This window comes from Bombina bombina, chromosome 9, assembly GCF_027579735.1.
Source record: "Bombina bombina isolate aBomBom1 chromosome 9, aBomBom1.pri, whole genome shotgun sequence".
Taxonomy (NCBI): Eukaryota; Metazoa; Chordata; class Amphibia; order Anura; family Bombinatoridae; genus Bombina; species Bombina bombina.
In genome coordinates, this window is record NC_069507.1 from 104,097,564 (window position 1) to 104,112,919 (window position 15,356).

General features: G+C 39.1%; 1 protein-coding gene across 2 annotated transcripts in view; it reads left to right on the forward strand.

Moving 5' to 3' along the window:
* Positions 1-15,356, forward strand: part of STX3 (syntaxin 3) — a 113,011-nt gene that overhangs the window by 84,237 nt on the left and 13,418 nt on the right. For both annotated transcript variants that reach the window (XM_053692290.1, XM_053692289.1), the window contains exon 7: positions 1,208-1,281. In XM_053692290.1, coding sequence (XP_053548265.1) covers positions 1,208-1,281 — 74 coding nt within the window. The remainder of the gene's footprint in view (positions 1-1,207; positions 1,282-15,356) is intronic.

A 15,356-nucleotide genomic window follows, 5' to 3' on the forward strand; every position in this document is an offset into this window, starting at 1 on the left:
CAAGGGGTTCCGTTTGAACCTATGCATTCCATAGATATTAAACTATTATCTTGGAAAGTTCTGTTTTTGGTTGCTATTTCTTCTGCTCGAAGAGTTTCTGAGCTTTCAGCATTACAGTGTGATTCGCCTTATCTCATATTTCATTCTGATAAGGTGGTTTTACGTACCAAACCTGGGTTCCTTCCTAAGTTTGTTTTGAATAAGAATATTAATCAGGAAATTGTTGTTCCTTCCTTGTGTCCTAATCCTTCTTCTAAGAAGGAGCGTCTGTTACATAACTTGGACGTGGTCTGTGCCTTAAAGTTTTACTTACAGGCAACTAAGGATTTCTGTCAATCATCTTCATTATTCATTGTTTATTCTGGAAAGCATAGGGGTCAGAAAGCTACGGCTACCTCTCTTTCTTTTTGGCTGAGAAGTATCATCCGCCTGGCATATGAGACTGCTGGACAGCAGCCTCCTGAACGAATTACGGCTCATTCTACTAGGGCTGTGGCTTCCACATGGGCTTTTAAAAACGATGCATCTGTGGAAAAGATTTGTAAGGCTGCGACTTGGTCGTCCCTTCACACTTTTTCCAAATTTTCCAAATTTGATACTTTTGCTTCTTCTGAGGCAATTTTTGGGAGAGAGGTTCTTCAAGCAGTAGTGCCTTCCATTTAGGTTCCTGTCTTGTCCCTCCCTTTCATCCATGTCCTATTGCTTTGGTATTGGTTTCCCACAAGTAAGGATGAAATCCGTGGACTCGTCATATCTTTGTAAAAGAAAACTAAATTTATGCTTACCTGATAAATTACTTTCTTTTACGATATGACAAGTCCATGGCCCTCCCTGTTATTTTAAGACAGGTTTATTTTATTTTTTGAAAACTTCAGTCACCTCTGCACCTTTTTAGCCTTTCCTTTTCTCTTCCTATAATCTTCGGCCGAATGACTGAGGGTGGAGGGGAAGGGGAGGGTCTATATATATATATATACAGCTCTGCTGTGGTACTCTTTGCCACTTCCTGTTAGCAGGAGGTTAATATCCCACAAGTAAGGAAGAAATCCGTGGACTCGTCATATCGTAAAAGAAAATAATTTATCAGGTAAGCATAAATTTAGTTATTTTGTTATTATTTCATGGGATGTTGTAGTTTTGGGATGATGGATTTATTTATTTTTCATTTCTAATGTAATTATGTAACTGTGTCCCTCTTTTTCATCAGCTGGTAAAAGTACAACAGATGATGAGTTGGAAGAAATGTTAGAAAGTGGAAACCCTAATATCTTCACATCTGGCGTAAGTGATGGTTGGAAAAAGATAGAAACAGAAATTCCATATAGAGCCTAAAATATTCAAATATTTGGTACAAAGGGAGATAAGTTATCCAAATTAGATCCACTTAAGTGTACTAATATTTGAAATGTCTGGATGGCAAAATCAAGGAGGCAAATCAGTAGGCAGAAATTGGCCATAACAATGTCGCTGGCACAAACCTGTTGCAGGTGGCTACTTACAGATTGTGTTAACCCTATAATGATGCCTAACCACAATCACCAACTATAACCTTATTTTCAATATTTAACCCTACCTGCAACACCTAACCTTTGCGCCAATATTTTAGCGCTAAATCTATGGTGAAGAGTGATGTGGAGGTAATGTTGAAGTTGCATTTTGTCAACCCATAGAATTTTGTTAAGTGATATTGCAATATTTACATTAGAATGTAATTAAGTACTTTCTATTGCAAGACCAGTTATTTGCAGGTACAGGGAACTGCTATTGTGTCTAATAATGCCTCCAATCATACTAACATATTTAGTATTGATTTTGAAGAATGTTTTGTTTATTAAATGTTTTTGTTTTTATATTATTGAGCCACTTGCTGCTATATTATAGTGATGGTAAAGTTAGAGTGAGCACATTTTCCTAATGGATAATGTATACATTTAAATGTACAACAGTCTTTCTCTCACTTTCCTAAACTACCTAGCAATATTATAATTGAGGTTGTTTTTCACATAGCTCCCATTCCACCAACTGCCCCCCTCTGTAGTCTATTTTTTTTCCCTTCCATGATATTTTAGTATGGCAACCAATCATAATTGTTGCCGCACAGCTCGTTCATTCTAATGTGCAGTAATGTCTCACTTCTTAAACGCATGTGTGTTGGGGCCAAAGGATGCTTCCCTACATGATTAAGGGTCCAAATTTTTCACATCCATTTTGAAAAATATTCTTGAGTGCATGACTTTTTATGAATGTTTATTGATATTGCCAATAGTGTTTGCATTTTCATAACCAGTAGAGGGTGCTGGTTAGTATTTATAAATATTTTTAATTAACATCCAAGTTACCATTAGATGGTGCTATAGATTAACACCCTTGGTTTTTCTAAGGGGTAAAGCTGTGGTGCTACTTGTGAGTTTAAATGGCAGTACTGTATTGTTTAATCATGGTGTATCCACATGATTCAGTGGTAACATTTGAAATGTGGTGGTGATGTCTTTTGTTTATATAAAGGTATGAATTTTGATAATCGTGCTACTGCAGTGATATTGTAAGGAGGCCACATTTGTAACTTGTGTTTACAACCCTATAGCAACTGGCAGTAACAATAAAAAAATAAAGGAAAAATTATTTAGAAGATAGATTAAAGAAAAGGATGTAGCAATGGCAGAAGACAAAAACTCTGTTCCTCGGGGGGGGGGGGGGGCGGAGTTAACTGCTGTGCGAACGGGACGTGCCTGGCATTAGCTCCGTGTAAAGGCATTAACATTTTGCTATTTAACCATAAGATCCTGGGGGTTTGGATACAAAAAACTTCCAGCTAGTGGGGTATTCTATCCCTGACCCACATTCAACCTGGATTGAGCTGATTTACGAATGACAGAGAGGAAAAGGCCTATTGCGCCCATCGCATACATCAGGCATGGCCTCTTCACAGTGCACTCCTCCAGTGCAACAACGGCCCAAGCTTACAATGCCACAGCTGCCGAAGCAGTACAGAGCAACGGAAAACAACTATTGCTCACTCGGATAAAGCCGACTTACGGATACCAGAGGGGAAAAGGCCTATTTGCGCCCATTGCACACATCAAGTGCGGTCACAGGATAGTGAACTTACAGATTTAATAGAGTCTACCCTACAAGAGCTACTAACCACAGTTCCAGCTCAAGTAACTCCCACCTTCATACTAGACTCTTTAAAATCTTTATTGGAAGCCCATCACTCTTCTTTTAAGTCTCAGATATTGGCCTCTATAACTGACATTAAAAAAAGATCACAACCAATGAAAGATTAGACACGGTGGAAAGGAAACAGGAGTATTCAGTAGTAGACCAAGCCAATCTACTTTCTTTCGCACAAAATCTGGCCGAACAAATAACTTCTTTGGAAGACAAACTAGCTGATATGGAAAACTGTTTAAGGTGGAACAACTTGAGGGTCAGAGGGATTTCTGAAACAGTTCCTCCTGGAGAGCCCACTATTTTCCTATCAGAATTTTTTTAATTTTTAGCCCCGCCTACTACATCAACTGAGTGTCTTATTGATCGGGCTCACAGGGCCCTCAGGTCTAGAAACCTTTCTAATGATAAACCCAGGGATGTGGTAGTACGTCTGCACTTTTACACATACAAAGAAAGAGTACTACGTGCCTCACAGGGTCGTCCAGATCTTCCTGAAACCTACAAAGACCTCAACATTTTTGTGGACCTTTCACCTAGAACTTTACAATAAAGAAGATCCTTCAGTGGACTGACTAGAGCGTTGAGAGCTCATAACCTTAAATATTGCTGGGGTTATCCAATCAAACTTCTCATCACGAAAGACAACCTTCAACATATTGTCACTTCTGTTGAACAAGGAACTAACTTTGAAGATGTGGAATATTCCCATACCCAACAGTAACTTTCAACCACCTGCTCTAAATATCTGCACCCACTTGGGATTCGCTGCCACAGCAACAACAACCCACTTCTGTAACAGGCGACTATTATACAACAGTGACTTCTTGTAAGGATTCCACTCCTGGTTTTCCTTTTTTTCTTCTACAGCTCACCTTACACCTCTATTTAAGTCATGTCTCCGCCCCAAACAAGTGCTTAGTTATTAACTTCATATCAGCTAAGCTCTATGCATCCATTTCTTAACCTGTGCATTATTTCATGAATTGAAGATATTTGCTACTACAAGTTATTGGATTACAATTACCAGCAGGAACTGTTACTACAAACTGCTACCCAGTGAACGAATTTATTTCATCTAAGTTACTTTTACTCTGAGGATTGGATCTTTTTCATCAGACACCTGCAAGCAGTACAAACCGGGACTTTCAAGGAATAACCGCAAGTAACATAAAATCTTAAGTTGCTGCCACACAGTTAACTGATATAATTGCTGCAATTGTTATCATATCGCTACTTCTGTTTCAATATAACTTTTTGTAACAAACCAGTTTCACTGTAACGCTACGGAACAGATCTGACGTCATCAGCAGGGGAACTCCTGTGTACTTGACACGCCCCTGTCAGCAGCTGCAGATTTCTGTGTTCTCTCTCACTACATATTACTCGGTTACTACTACAATCAGGTTTAACGGTGGTTAGTCCACATAACTCTTGCTACCTATCTAAACAAAGGTCTCAATATTGAAATTCACTGCTTATCAATTCTGAATATTATTTCATAAAATCTTGTACTTCATTTTCAGTTATAGTTTGGAATATTGCTACACATTAATTGTAGCTTATCACTACAAATATATACTCATACTTCAATTCATCATATATTAAAACTCACTCTGAATCATCACAGCCTATGCTGAAATAATAGTCTGTATTTCAAAGTGAAACATTCACACTTTAAGGCAGTTGAGATCCAACATAATAAAACTCATTACAGAATAACTAAGCCATTATTATGGATCCAGCCGAACTCCCACAAATTGTCTTTAACCTGTCACAAAGGGTAGACCAACTCAGCCAGGGTTTAAGAGAATTACAATTGGAAAATGAGACTTTGAGAAACGTTATAAAAGATTCCATTAATCCTAAGCTACCAGCCCAAGAGACCTCTCCTGAACCCTTTGTTGCTCCTCCAGAATATTTTCAAGGAGACAGAAATCAATACCGCCACTTTAAGAATGCTTGCCTTCTTAATTTTTCTCTCAAGCCTAGGACCTATCCAAATGATAGGGTGAAAGTTCTCTGCATGATAAGCTATTTTAGGGGAGAACCCCGTATATGGGCTGACACACTATTTGAAACTAATAATCCGGTCCTATCATCCTTTTCGGCATTTCTTGACGTCATGGATGAATTGTATAATGATACCAACCTCCAAATTACAGCTGAGAGCAAAATGAGGAAACTTAAACAAGGTTCCAGACCTGTGGAATATTACATAACTGAGTTCAAACAGTACTCCATTGACTCCCAATGGAATGCCATAGCCCTCAGAAATCAATTTAGGCTTGGTCTTTCCGATGCAGTCAAGGATGAATTAGCCAGAACAGAATTGCCAGAGACACTTGAGGCTCTTATGAAATTAAGTAGCCATATCGATAGAAGATTAAGGGAGAGAAGATCAGAACGACAATACTCAGACCAGCCATACAAAAAGGAAAAGGTTCCCAGTCCTAACCAACCTACTCTTAGGTCTACTAGTCCCAGCGGAGCTGAAGCTATGGATATCAGCATCTTCAGGGGTCCGCTATCACCGGATGAACGTATGAGAAGAAAGACCCGGGGCCTTTGCATGTATTGTGGTGATCCAGCTCACAGTCTTAAGGACTGCCCTATCATACCTCAGAAAAAGAACAGTATGTGTAGCACTAACTTTACCTCTCAAGTAGTACTTAATAAACCACTTCACTGTTCTCTACTTTTGTCTTTACAGTGGGCAAGTAAACAGATCTCAGTCCCTGCTATCGTTGACACCGGAGCTCAAGGCAACTACATTGACAGCTCATTAGTCTCTATCAATAAAATACCACTGATTAAGAAATTGTCTCCTATTTCTCTTCGTGTTGTTGATGGCTCTGAGATTTCTTCTGGACCTATTACACATCATACCATTCCTCTTTCTGTCACAACATTAAACAATCATCATGAACATCTCTCTTTTGATGTGATTACATCTCCATTATTTCCAATTGTTCTTGGGTTGGCTTGGCTACAACTACATGAACCTCAGATCAGTTGGAGATCTTTAGACATACATTTAAACTCTCAATATTGCCAACAAACTTGTATTAGGCAGTCACTACTTTCTCTGAACCCCACTCCTGACATTCTTGTACCAATTGAATACAGTCACTTTGCTGAGGTTTTCAGTAAAAAAGAGGCTGAAACACTTCCTCCTCATCGATCCTATGACTGCCCCATAGAGTTAAAACCAGGTACAACTCCACCTATAGGACATTTATATCCTCTATGTCAATCCGAATTAGACCATCTGAAAAGCTATTTAGATGAGAATTTGAAGAAAGGATTCATTCGTCCTTCTGTCTCACCAGCTGGTGCTGGTATGTTTTTTGTCCGAAACAAGGATAACTCTTTACGCCCTATTATCGATTTTAGACAACTAAATAAGATCACCATAAAAAATCGCTACCCACTGCCACTCATTCCGGAACTCATAGAGAGACTAAGACATGCCACTATCTATACTAAATTGGATCTGAGGGGCGCATACAATCTTGTACGCATCAGAGAGGGGGATGAATGGCTCACGGCTTTTAGAACAAGATATGGGTTGTATGAATACCTAGTTATGCCTTTCGGACTCACCAACGCACCAGCAACCTTCCAATTCTTTATAAATGACATTTTTCATGATTTACTCGATATTTGTGTCATAGTTTATTTAGATGATATTCTGATTTATTCCTCCAATACTACTGACCACATCAAACACGTTAGTTGGGTTTTATCTCGTCTCCAGGTTCACCGACTTTATGCCAAACTGGAAAAATGCATTTTTCATACTACAACCATAGATTTCCTGGGTTATTCCATCAGCCCTGAAGGCATTCAAATGCAAGAAGGAAAAGTTGAGGCAGTAAAATCCTGGCCAACTCCTATGAACAGAAAAGATCTACAAAAATTCCTCGGATTCAGTAATTATTACAGGAAATTCATCCGGAATTTCTCGAGTATTTCGAAACCTCTTACCAAACTTACTAGTTCCAATTGCGTGTTCAGATGGTCGAAAGAAGCTGCTGATGCTTTCAATTTCCTCAAGGAGTCCTTTTCCTCAGCTCCTATTTTAAAGTATCCTGATCCCGATCTACAATATATATTGGAAGTGGATTCTTCGGATTATGCACTCGGTGCAGTCTTATCACAACGTAAGACACTCAAAGAACCTCTATTTCCTATCGGCTTCTTTTCAAAAATTATGTCCTCTGCAGAAATGAATTACTCCATAGGGGATAAAGAATTACTCGCCATCAAAAGAGCTTTGGAATTTTGGAGACATCTCCTAGAAAGTACATCTCATCCCATCATAATTTATACAGACCATCGTAACCTTGAGTTTCTACAGAACAACAAAACTTTATCTGGGAGACAGGTTAGATGGAGCCTCTTCTTCAGTCGTTTTGATTTCCAGATTTTGTATAGACCTGGATCGAAAAATGGAAAGGCAGATGCACTCTCCCGCAGAGATCCTAGACCCATTCCTGAATATACACCTAGTTGTATCCTACCACCCTCTAAATTCCTCGCTTCATTATCTATATCAGTTCCAGACTATGAAGCCGCCTTAGGGTTGGAAAAACAAGCACTTCTGAACTCCCTAATTAAGAAAGATGGATTATATTATCATGGTTCTCAAATTTACGTACCTGAACCACTCAGAGCACAAATTATTAAAGAACACCATGATCCTCCCTTACTTGGTCATGTAGGTATCAGACGCACTAAGGAATTAGTAAGCAGAACTTACTGGTGGCCATCCATGGAAAATTCTATCAAGCTCTACATTCAGCAATGTATTACTTGCTCAGTATCCAAACCCGAGAGAAGACCTCCCTATGGACTCCTCATGCCTTTGGACATACCCAATTCACCCTGGGCTCACATTGGTATGGATTTTATCGTAGAATTACCGCCAAGCTCTGGTTTCACCACCATTTTAGTTGTTACTGACCACTTTACTAAAATGGCACATTTCATTGCTTACCACAAGTTGCCTACTTCTTCAGAAACTGCACATTTGTTTCTGAACAACATTGTAAGGCATCACGGTTTACCAACTGTTTTGTTTACAGACAGAGGTAGCCAATTTACCTCAAGGTTTTGGAAGACACTCACTACAAGTCTGCAAATTGAACAACGGCTAAGTACTGCTTTCCACCCACAAACGAACGGACAAACTGAAAGATTGAACCAATGGCTCGAACAATACTTACGTTGCTACTGCTCATACCATCAACATAAATGGTCATCTTTTCTTGCTATGGCAGAATTTTCCTACAATAACACTATCAACAGTACCACCAATTACTCTCCCTTTTTTGCTAATTATGGGTTCAATCCTAGATTCAATTTTCAGCATTCCTCTTCTGAAAATACACCATCTGTTGACGAATTACTACAACGCCTATCTGAAAACTTCCATCATCTATCTACTAACATACAGCATGCACAAGCATCTCAGAAAAAGTATTATGACTTAAGACGTAGAGTTGCTCCAAAGTATGAAGTAGGAGACTTCGTGTGGTTGTCAACCAAAAATATCAAGTTACATCTTCCCAAGAAGAAATTGGCTAGTCTATTCATAGGCCCATTCAAGATCACTCACATAGTAAATGAGAATGCAGTTACCTTGGATCTACCTGATAATTTGGTAATACACCCTACCTTCCATGTCTCTTTACTGAAGCCTTATACGGGTCGACACCCTCCTACTCCTCTCCTTCCTCCTGATCCGGTATGCCTGGACACAAACATGTACGAAGTTCAGGATCTCTTGGATTCCAGATATTATAATGGTGAACTTCAGTATCTAGTGAGATGGAAAGGGTTTTCATCTGACGAAGACTCTTGGGAGCCTCATACTCATATTGATGCTACAAGGCTTGTTGCACGTTTCCATAGACGTTTTCCCCACAGACCAAAACATCCAGCCGTGGTCGGCTTGCTTGAGGGGGGGGACGTGTAAGGATTCCACTCCTGGTTTTCCTTTTTTTCTTCTACAGCTCACCTTACACCTCTATTTAAGTCATGTCTCCGCCCCAAACAAGTGCTTAGTTATTAACTTCATATCAGCTAAGCTCTATGCATCCATTTCTTAACCTGTGCATTATTTCATGAATTGAAGATATTTGCTACTACAAGTTATTGGATTACAATTACCAGCAGGAACTGTTACTACAAACTGCTACCCAGTGAACGAATTTATTTCATCTAAGTTACTTTTACTCTGAGGATTGGATCTTTTTCATCAGACACCTGCAAGCAGTACAAACCGGGACTTTCAAGGAATAACCGCAAGTAACATAAAATCTTAAGTTGCTGCCACACAGTTAACTGATATAATTGCTGCAATTGTTATCATATCGCTACTTCTGTTTCAATATAACTTTTTGTAACAAACCAGTTTCACTGTAACGCTACGGAACAGCTCTGACGTCATCAGCAGGGGAACTCCTGTGTACTTGACACGCCCCTGTCAGCAGCTGCAGATTTCTGTGTTCTCTCTCACTACATATTACTCGGTTACTACTACAATCAGGTTTAACGGTGGTTAGTCCACATAACTCTTGCTACCTATCTAAACAAAGGTCTCAATATTGAAATTCACTGCTTATCAATTCTGAATATTATTTCATAAAATCTTGTACTTCATTTTCAGTTATAGTTTGGAATATTGCTACACATTAATTGTAGCTTATCACTACAAATATATACTCATACTTCAATTCATCATATATTAAAACTCACTCTGAATCATCACAGCCTATGCTGAAATAATAGTCTGTATTTCAAAGTGAAACATTCACACTTTAAGGCAGTTGAGATCCAACATAATAAAACTCATTACACTTCTTTAACTCTGAAACTCATCCCACTGTATAATGATATTATACAGATGTGACCAGATCTTTAATGACAATAGTCTGTACTCCGGTTTGACATACCTTTTGACACTGATGTTTTACCTAGTTAGTTAAATAACCACCAAACTCTAAATGCACTTGTCAGGGTTTTTCCCCTGTTTTGTTTGCCATGTGCTGCTGGCAGCCATTTTACTCACCTCTCTTCCTGACTATGGTGCATTGTGGGGGATGCTGCTCATTTCCTGCACTTCCTTTTATGGCCAGACTGGTGTGCATCATCCATGTGAGACAGGATGCAGTCTCAGAATTGTGATGTTATCACTTATTATTTAAAGGGCCTCTGTTCAGTATGCTTTGCCTTTGCGTTGTCTCAGACCTGTTTGTGAGAGTTCCTGTGTATAACCTGGCTGCCTGACGTCCTTCCTGGTTCCTGATCCCTGGCTTGTTCCTGACTCTGCTGTTTTCCTTGTTGCTGATTCTGGCTCGTCTGACTATTCGCTTTGGCTCCTGACTCGCTCGTCTGACTACCAGCTCTGGTTTTGACTCCGACTTGTTAATTGACTTGTGGACTTTTTATTATTTTTTGCTATTAATAAAGGTGTGATTATTTTTGCACTTCTGGTCTCAGTCTGATTCCTGGAACCCTGACAGCACTACACTAATTGGTCACACAACAGAGACACATATACCCTTCACCGATAACATTGCCCTATTAGGCCACAGTACTGTGTTACTGACATGTACTGCAAGATGTATCACTATTGCAGTAGACTAATTTATATTAAAATGATTGACCCAAGTGCCTATAGGATTTGCATACAATGCTATATTACTCCTTATATATTACTCCTTATGTCTCTGCTATAGCCAATTAATAGCTACCTTGCCTTATGGCAATAGCTCTATGAAAGAATTAGAATACATTTCATCACATTACCGATAGAGATAGATATGATGTGATTTACAAATTGAAATAAGCTCCTCTTAAAACTGAGATTCTCCTAATACTACAGAGTAATTTAGTAAATTATTTATCCAAGTTCCAAATGTGGCATGTTATCTATACAACAGTTTTTGTGCATATATTTTCCAGTAATAATGCCCATGTGTGGGTTATGGTTCTGTAACATTAATATGTATAACTAGATATGTTTCTTTTAGTAGCATTCCCCAAGTTTGTGTTAGGATTTGCTAATATTGTGAACTACAGTACCTTTCTATACAATAGACGCATGATTTAAACTGAAGTGTTAACTAGTATGTTGAAATATGGTTAGGTTCTATCCATATCAAGCTATTTGTTTATAGAATAGTTTTGTATACACTTTTCACTGAAACCAAGGCCAACGTTTGGGTTATAATGCTACAAGGTTATTATATACTGCTAGCTACATCATTGCTATAACAAATAGACCTCTATTAAACAACTAAGCTTAGACACTATTAAGTATTCCATGTGCTGAAATATATCTTTTTTTCTATACATGTACTTTCCTATCGATGGTGTAACCAACTACTAATCCGATATTCCGTAATGTTATAGCAATAAACCAACTGGTATATCTATCTAGTTAACAACAGATAGTTTCTTCCTTTTTTCTCTCATTTCTTTACCTTATCTTCAAGGCCTGGCTCTCCCCTGCTAGCCCCCCCCCCCCCCCGCTTCCCACTTTAAACCTCCCTTCTTGGATCTCTGTTACTCTAACTGCTTGATGGATACATAGTGACTCCATTCCTGCATTATTTACCCTTCCCCCCCAATAATGCACTCTGACTCGTGATCAGAGGCTACCTAAGTGGTTTAACTACCTCTAAATATTGCAATAGTTTGTAGCTCATCCCCACTGCTGCTACTTTTGTTTTAATCACTCCACTGGGCCTTTTTGCCCTCTCCCCTCCCTTTTTGTCCTCTCTCCTCCTCCTACATATATAGCCCGCCCTCTTCCTATTCACAATGACATACAAGTGTGTGACACACAATGTAAGGGGTCTAAACTCCCCAACAAAACAAAGTATTTTCCTACGATCTATGACCCAAAGCAAGGCTCAAATAGTTTTTACAATAAACACACTGGACGCTATCTACAACACCCCTGATACACTCAAAACTATTCATAGTTCTAGAGACAGCTTCCTTTACTCAAAAATTTAAGGGGTCGCAATCTTGAGTCATAAATCAATTTCATAGGAGAAAATTCATGCTGAAACTGACCCACAGGGCATATATATAATTCTTGTTTGTAAACTGGATAATGTCTTGTATACTCTTGCCTCCTACTATGGACCTAATAAACAACAGATTTCTATGCTACACAAATTTTTGTTGCAGTTTGACATTTTGAGCCAGGGTCAGATTCTCCTAGCAGGAGACTTTAATTGATTTGGGATCCATCCATTGATGAAAAAAAACCCTCCTCATTGATAAAAACAGATAAGCTCCCAGAAATTTCAGACCCTGATCACACATTTCAATCTATTTGATATTTGGTGAGCAACAAATAGCACTTCACAAGATTATACTTACTATTCTAGTGTTCATCAGTCATACTCTCATATTCATTTTCTCTTTTGTAATCCCAAATTGCTTTATCAAGTTGCCAGGTTTGGATCCCTCCATGCTCCTGGTCAGACCATGACCCAGTCTACCTGCAACTGGACTCTCTCTCCCCTTCACACCCACCCCCCTATTGGCATCTTCCACCGAATCTACTCTCATTCCCAGAAGCCATTTCCACTATCAAATATGACCTTACTACATTCATGGACATTAATGATAATGGACAAGTCACTGACTTTACTCTTTGGGCATCCCTGAAAGCGTATATCAGAGGTTCATTCCTTAAATTAGTTGCACCACTAAAGAAAAGAAGTGAAGCCACCCTTGCACAAGTGTAATTCCAGCTTAGATCCATTTTGAAACAACATAAGTCGAACCTGACCCTTCTAAACCAACTTACAGACCTTAAACAGAAAAGTCTACAACTAGAGACTGAAAAAATGCATCCAGACTACATAAGTTAAAATAAGTCTTCTAACATAAAGGCAATAAAGCAGACAGGCTATTAGCGAACAAACTAAGACAAAAAACTGCAGCCGTCAGTATCCATTCAATATGTGCAAATAGCCACACTTACAGTAAACCAGCTGACATAGGTTCTTTGTTTTCCGACTACTACTCAACAATTTGGCACTAACAGCTGACTCTCCCCCTCCATCTCCAACAGAGATTGATTCCTTCCTTCGCCCACTTAAACTCCTGACTCTTATTCCAGAACAGAGTGACCTATTAGATTCCCCAATTACACAAAAAGAAGTGAAGGAAGCCATTAAATCACGAAAACCTCTTAAATACCCTTGGCCATACGGCTTCACAGACGTTTTCTACAAAAAATACCAAAACATACCAATCCCTATCCTACATTTTGTATTCATAGTGGCCGTTAAACTAGGCACTTTCTCTAAAGAATTTCTACAGGCTAATATAATTACTATACCAAAGACCCCTCCTCCTGTGCTAGTTACCGACCCATCTCCCTTCTTAACTTGGATGTTAAGATGTACGCCAAAATTATTGCTGCTAGATTGAACCCCATCCTTTCGACTCTGATCAATATTGATCAGGTCGGTTTTACACTAAGCCGACAAGGCTCTGACAATACTAGATGCTTACTAAATATATTCTTTGAAGCAAAACATCTAGGGACTCCATGTGTCACCCTGTCTATGGACACTGAGAAAGCCTTCAACAGGTTGAAATGGCGGTATATGTCTCAAACTTTACAAAGATTCGGTTTCTCAAGACTTCAGGTCATGGCGTTATACTGTGACCCATCAGCAATTGTTAGCGGACTGGGATTCCGTACCCCTCCATTTTCCATCAATAAAGGTACCTGCCAGGGGTGCCCATTATCCCCCCTTTCTGTTTGCCCTGGTGATGGAACCTCTTGCTGAAGCAATCCAATCTGACCCACATATTTGGGAGGTCTGCCTTCATAATACCTTGCAGATAACAGCTTTATTTGCTGATGATCTCACCCTATTCCCCTCGGACCCCCTCCACTCTCTCCCATACCTATTTTGACTACTGGATACTTTCTCTAGCATCAGCCACTATAAATTGAGCATTTTCAAAACTGAAGCCTACACATTTAATGTCCCAGATGAGACTCTTACCACTCTTAAATCCCAATATACAAATGGAGTGTTCCCTCTTTATCATGGTTAGGAAGAATTGCAGCATATAAAATGAGCCTTTCATCCAAGCTTACCTATCCATTTTGATCCCTCCCAATCCAAATTCCTATATCCTTAATCTGACCCCAATTCCTATATCCCTAATATGACAATTTAAACTCCTGTTTAACCGCTTTATTTGGAGAAATAAAGTTCTGTGAGTCACCATTGACTAGTTTCCCTATATTGGAATGGAGAAGAGCAGTTACCCTAATCAAGAAGGCCATTCACTGTGTCAAATTATATGAGTTGTACCTAAAAGTATTACTACAATGGCACTTAACCGCTGTACGACTTAACAAAATCTCCCACATTTATTCGCCAGGCTGCTGGAGAAGATGCAATGATCTGGGAACTCCATTGCACATTTGGTGGACTTGCCCAAAAATCTCTCCACTGTGGCATCAAGGATTTAATCACTGTTTTGCCAAACATATTCCTATCACTATCTCTGCTGAATTGGGGTTATTCCATATTTTCTCCACACAGCTACCAATCCCACAAAAACTTTTTGTATCTGTTGTCAGCGGTGAAGCTGACCCTGGCTCGTAACTAGCTACAACAACATACCCCTACTTGGACACAAGTAACAGAAACCCTAACATACCTTTAAAACCATGGACACCTATGTCTCCCAAGTCACCAACTCAGTGGACTTACATTATCTAGTCTAGGAATATGGCCCAACTTGAAATATAACCATTCACACCTTACATAGATTACACCATGCTACAATCTAACACCTTATATACTGTGTTAAAATGCCTCACCTCCTGTCTTCTCCCCCTCTTTTTTTTTCTTCCTCTTTCCCAGTGGAGTGAACACTGGACTCTGAGGACCTATTTCACCTATTGTTTACCCATATCCATTTCCTCACCCGCTATGCTGATAAACTACTTCTTACATTCTATTTCTCTGATACTTACTTTTAGCTGACACTTATACGACAACCTATTACATTATTCTTTTATTGCCAACCTAAATTGCCATTTCTCGCCTATCATTATATTGAGCGACTGTATGCTAATGAAAAGGAAAATCTTGAGGATCAGAATGATCTTCAAAATGTAT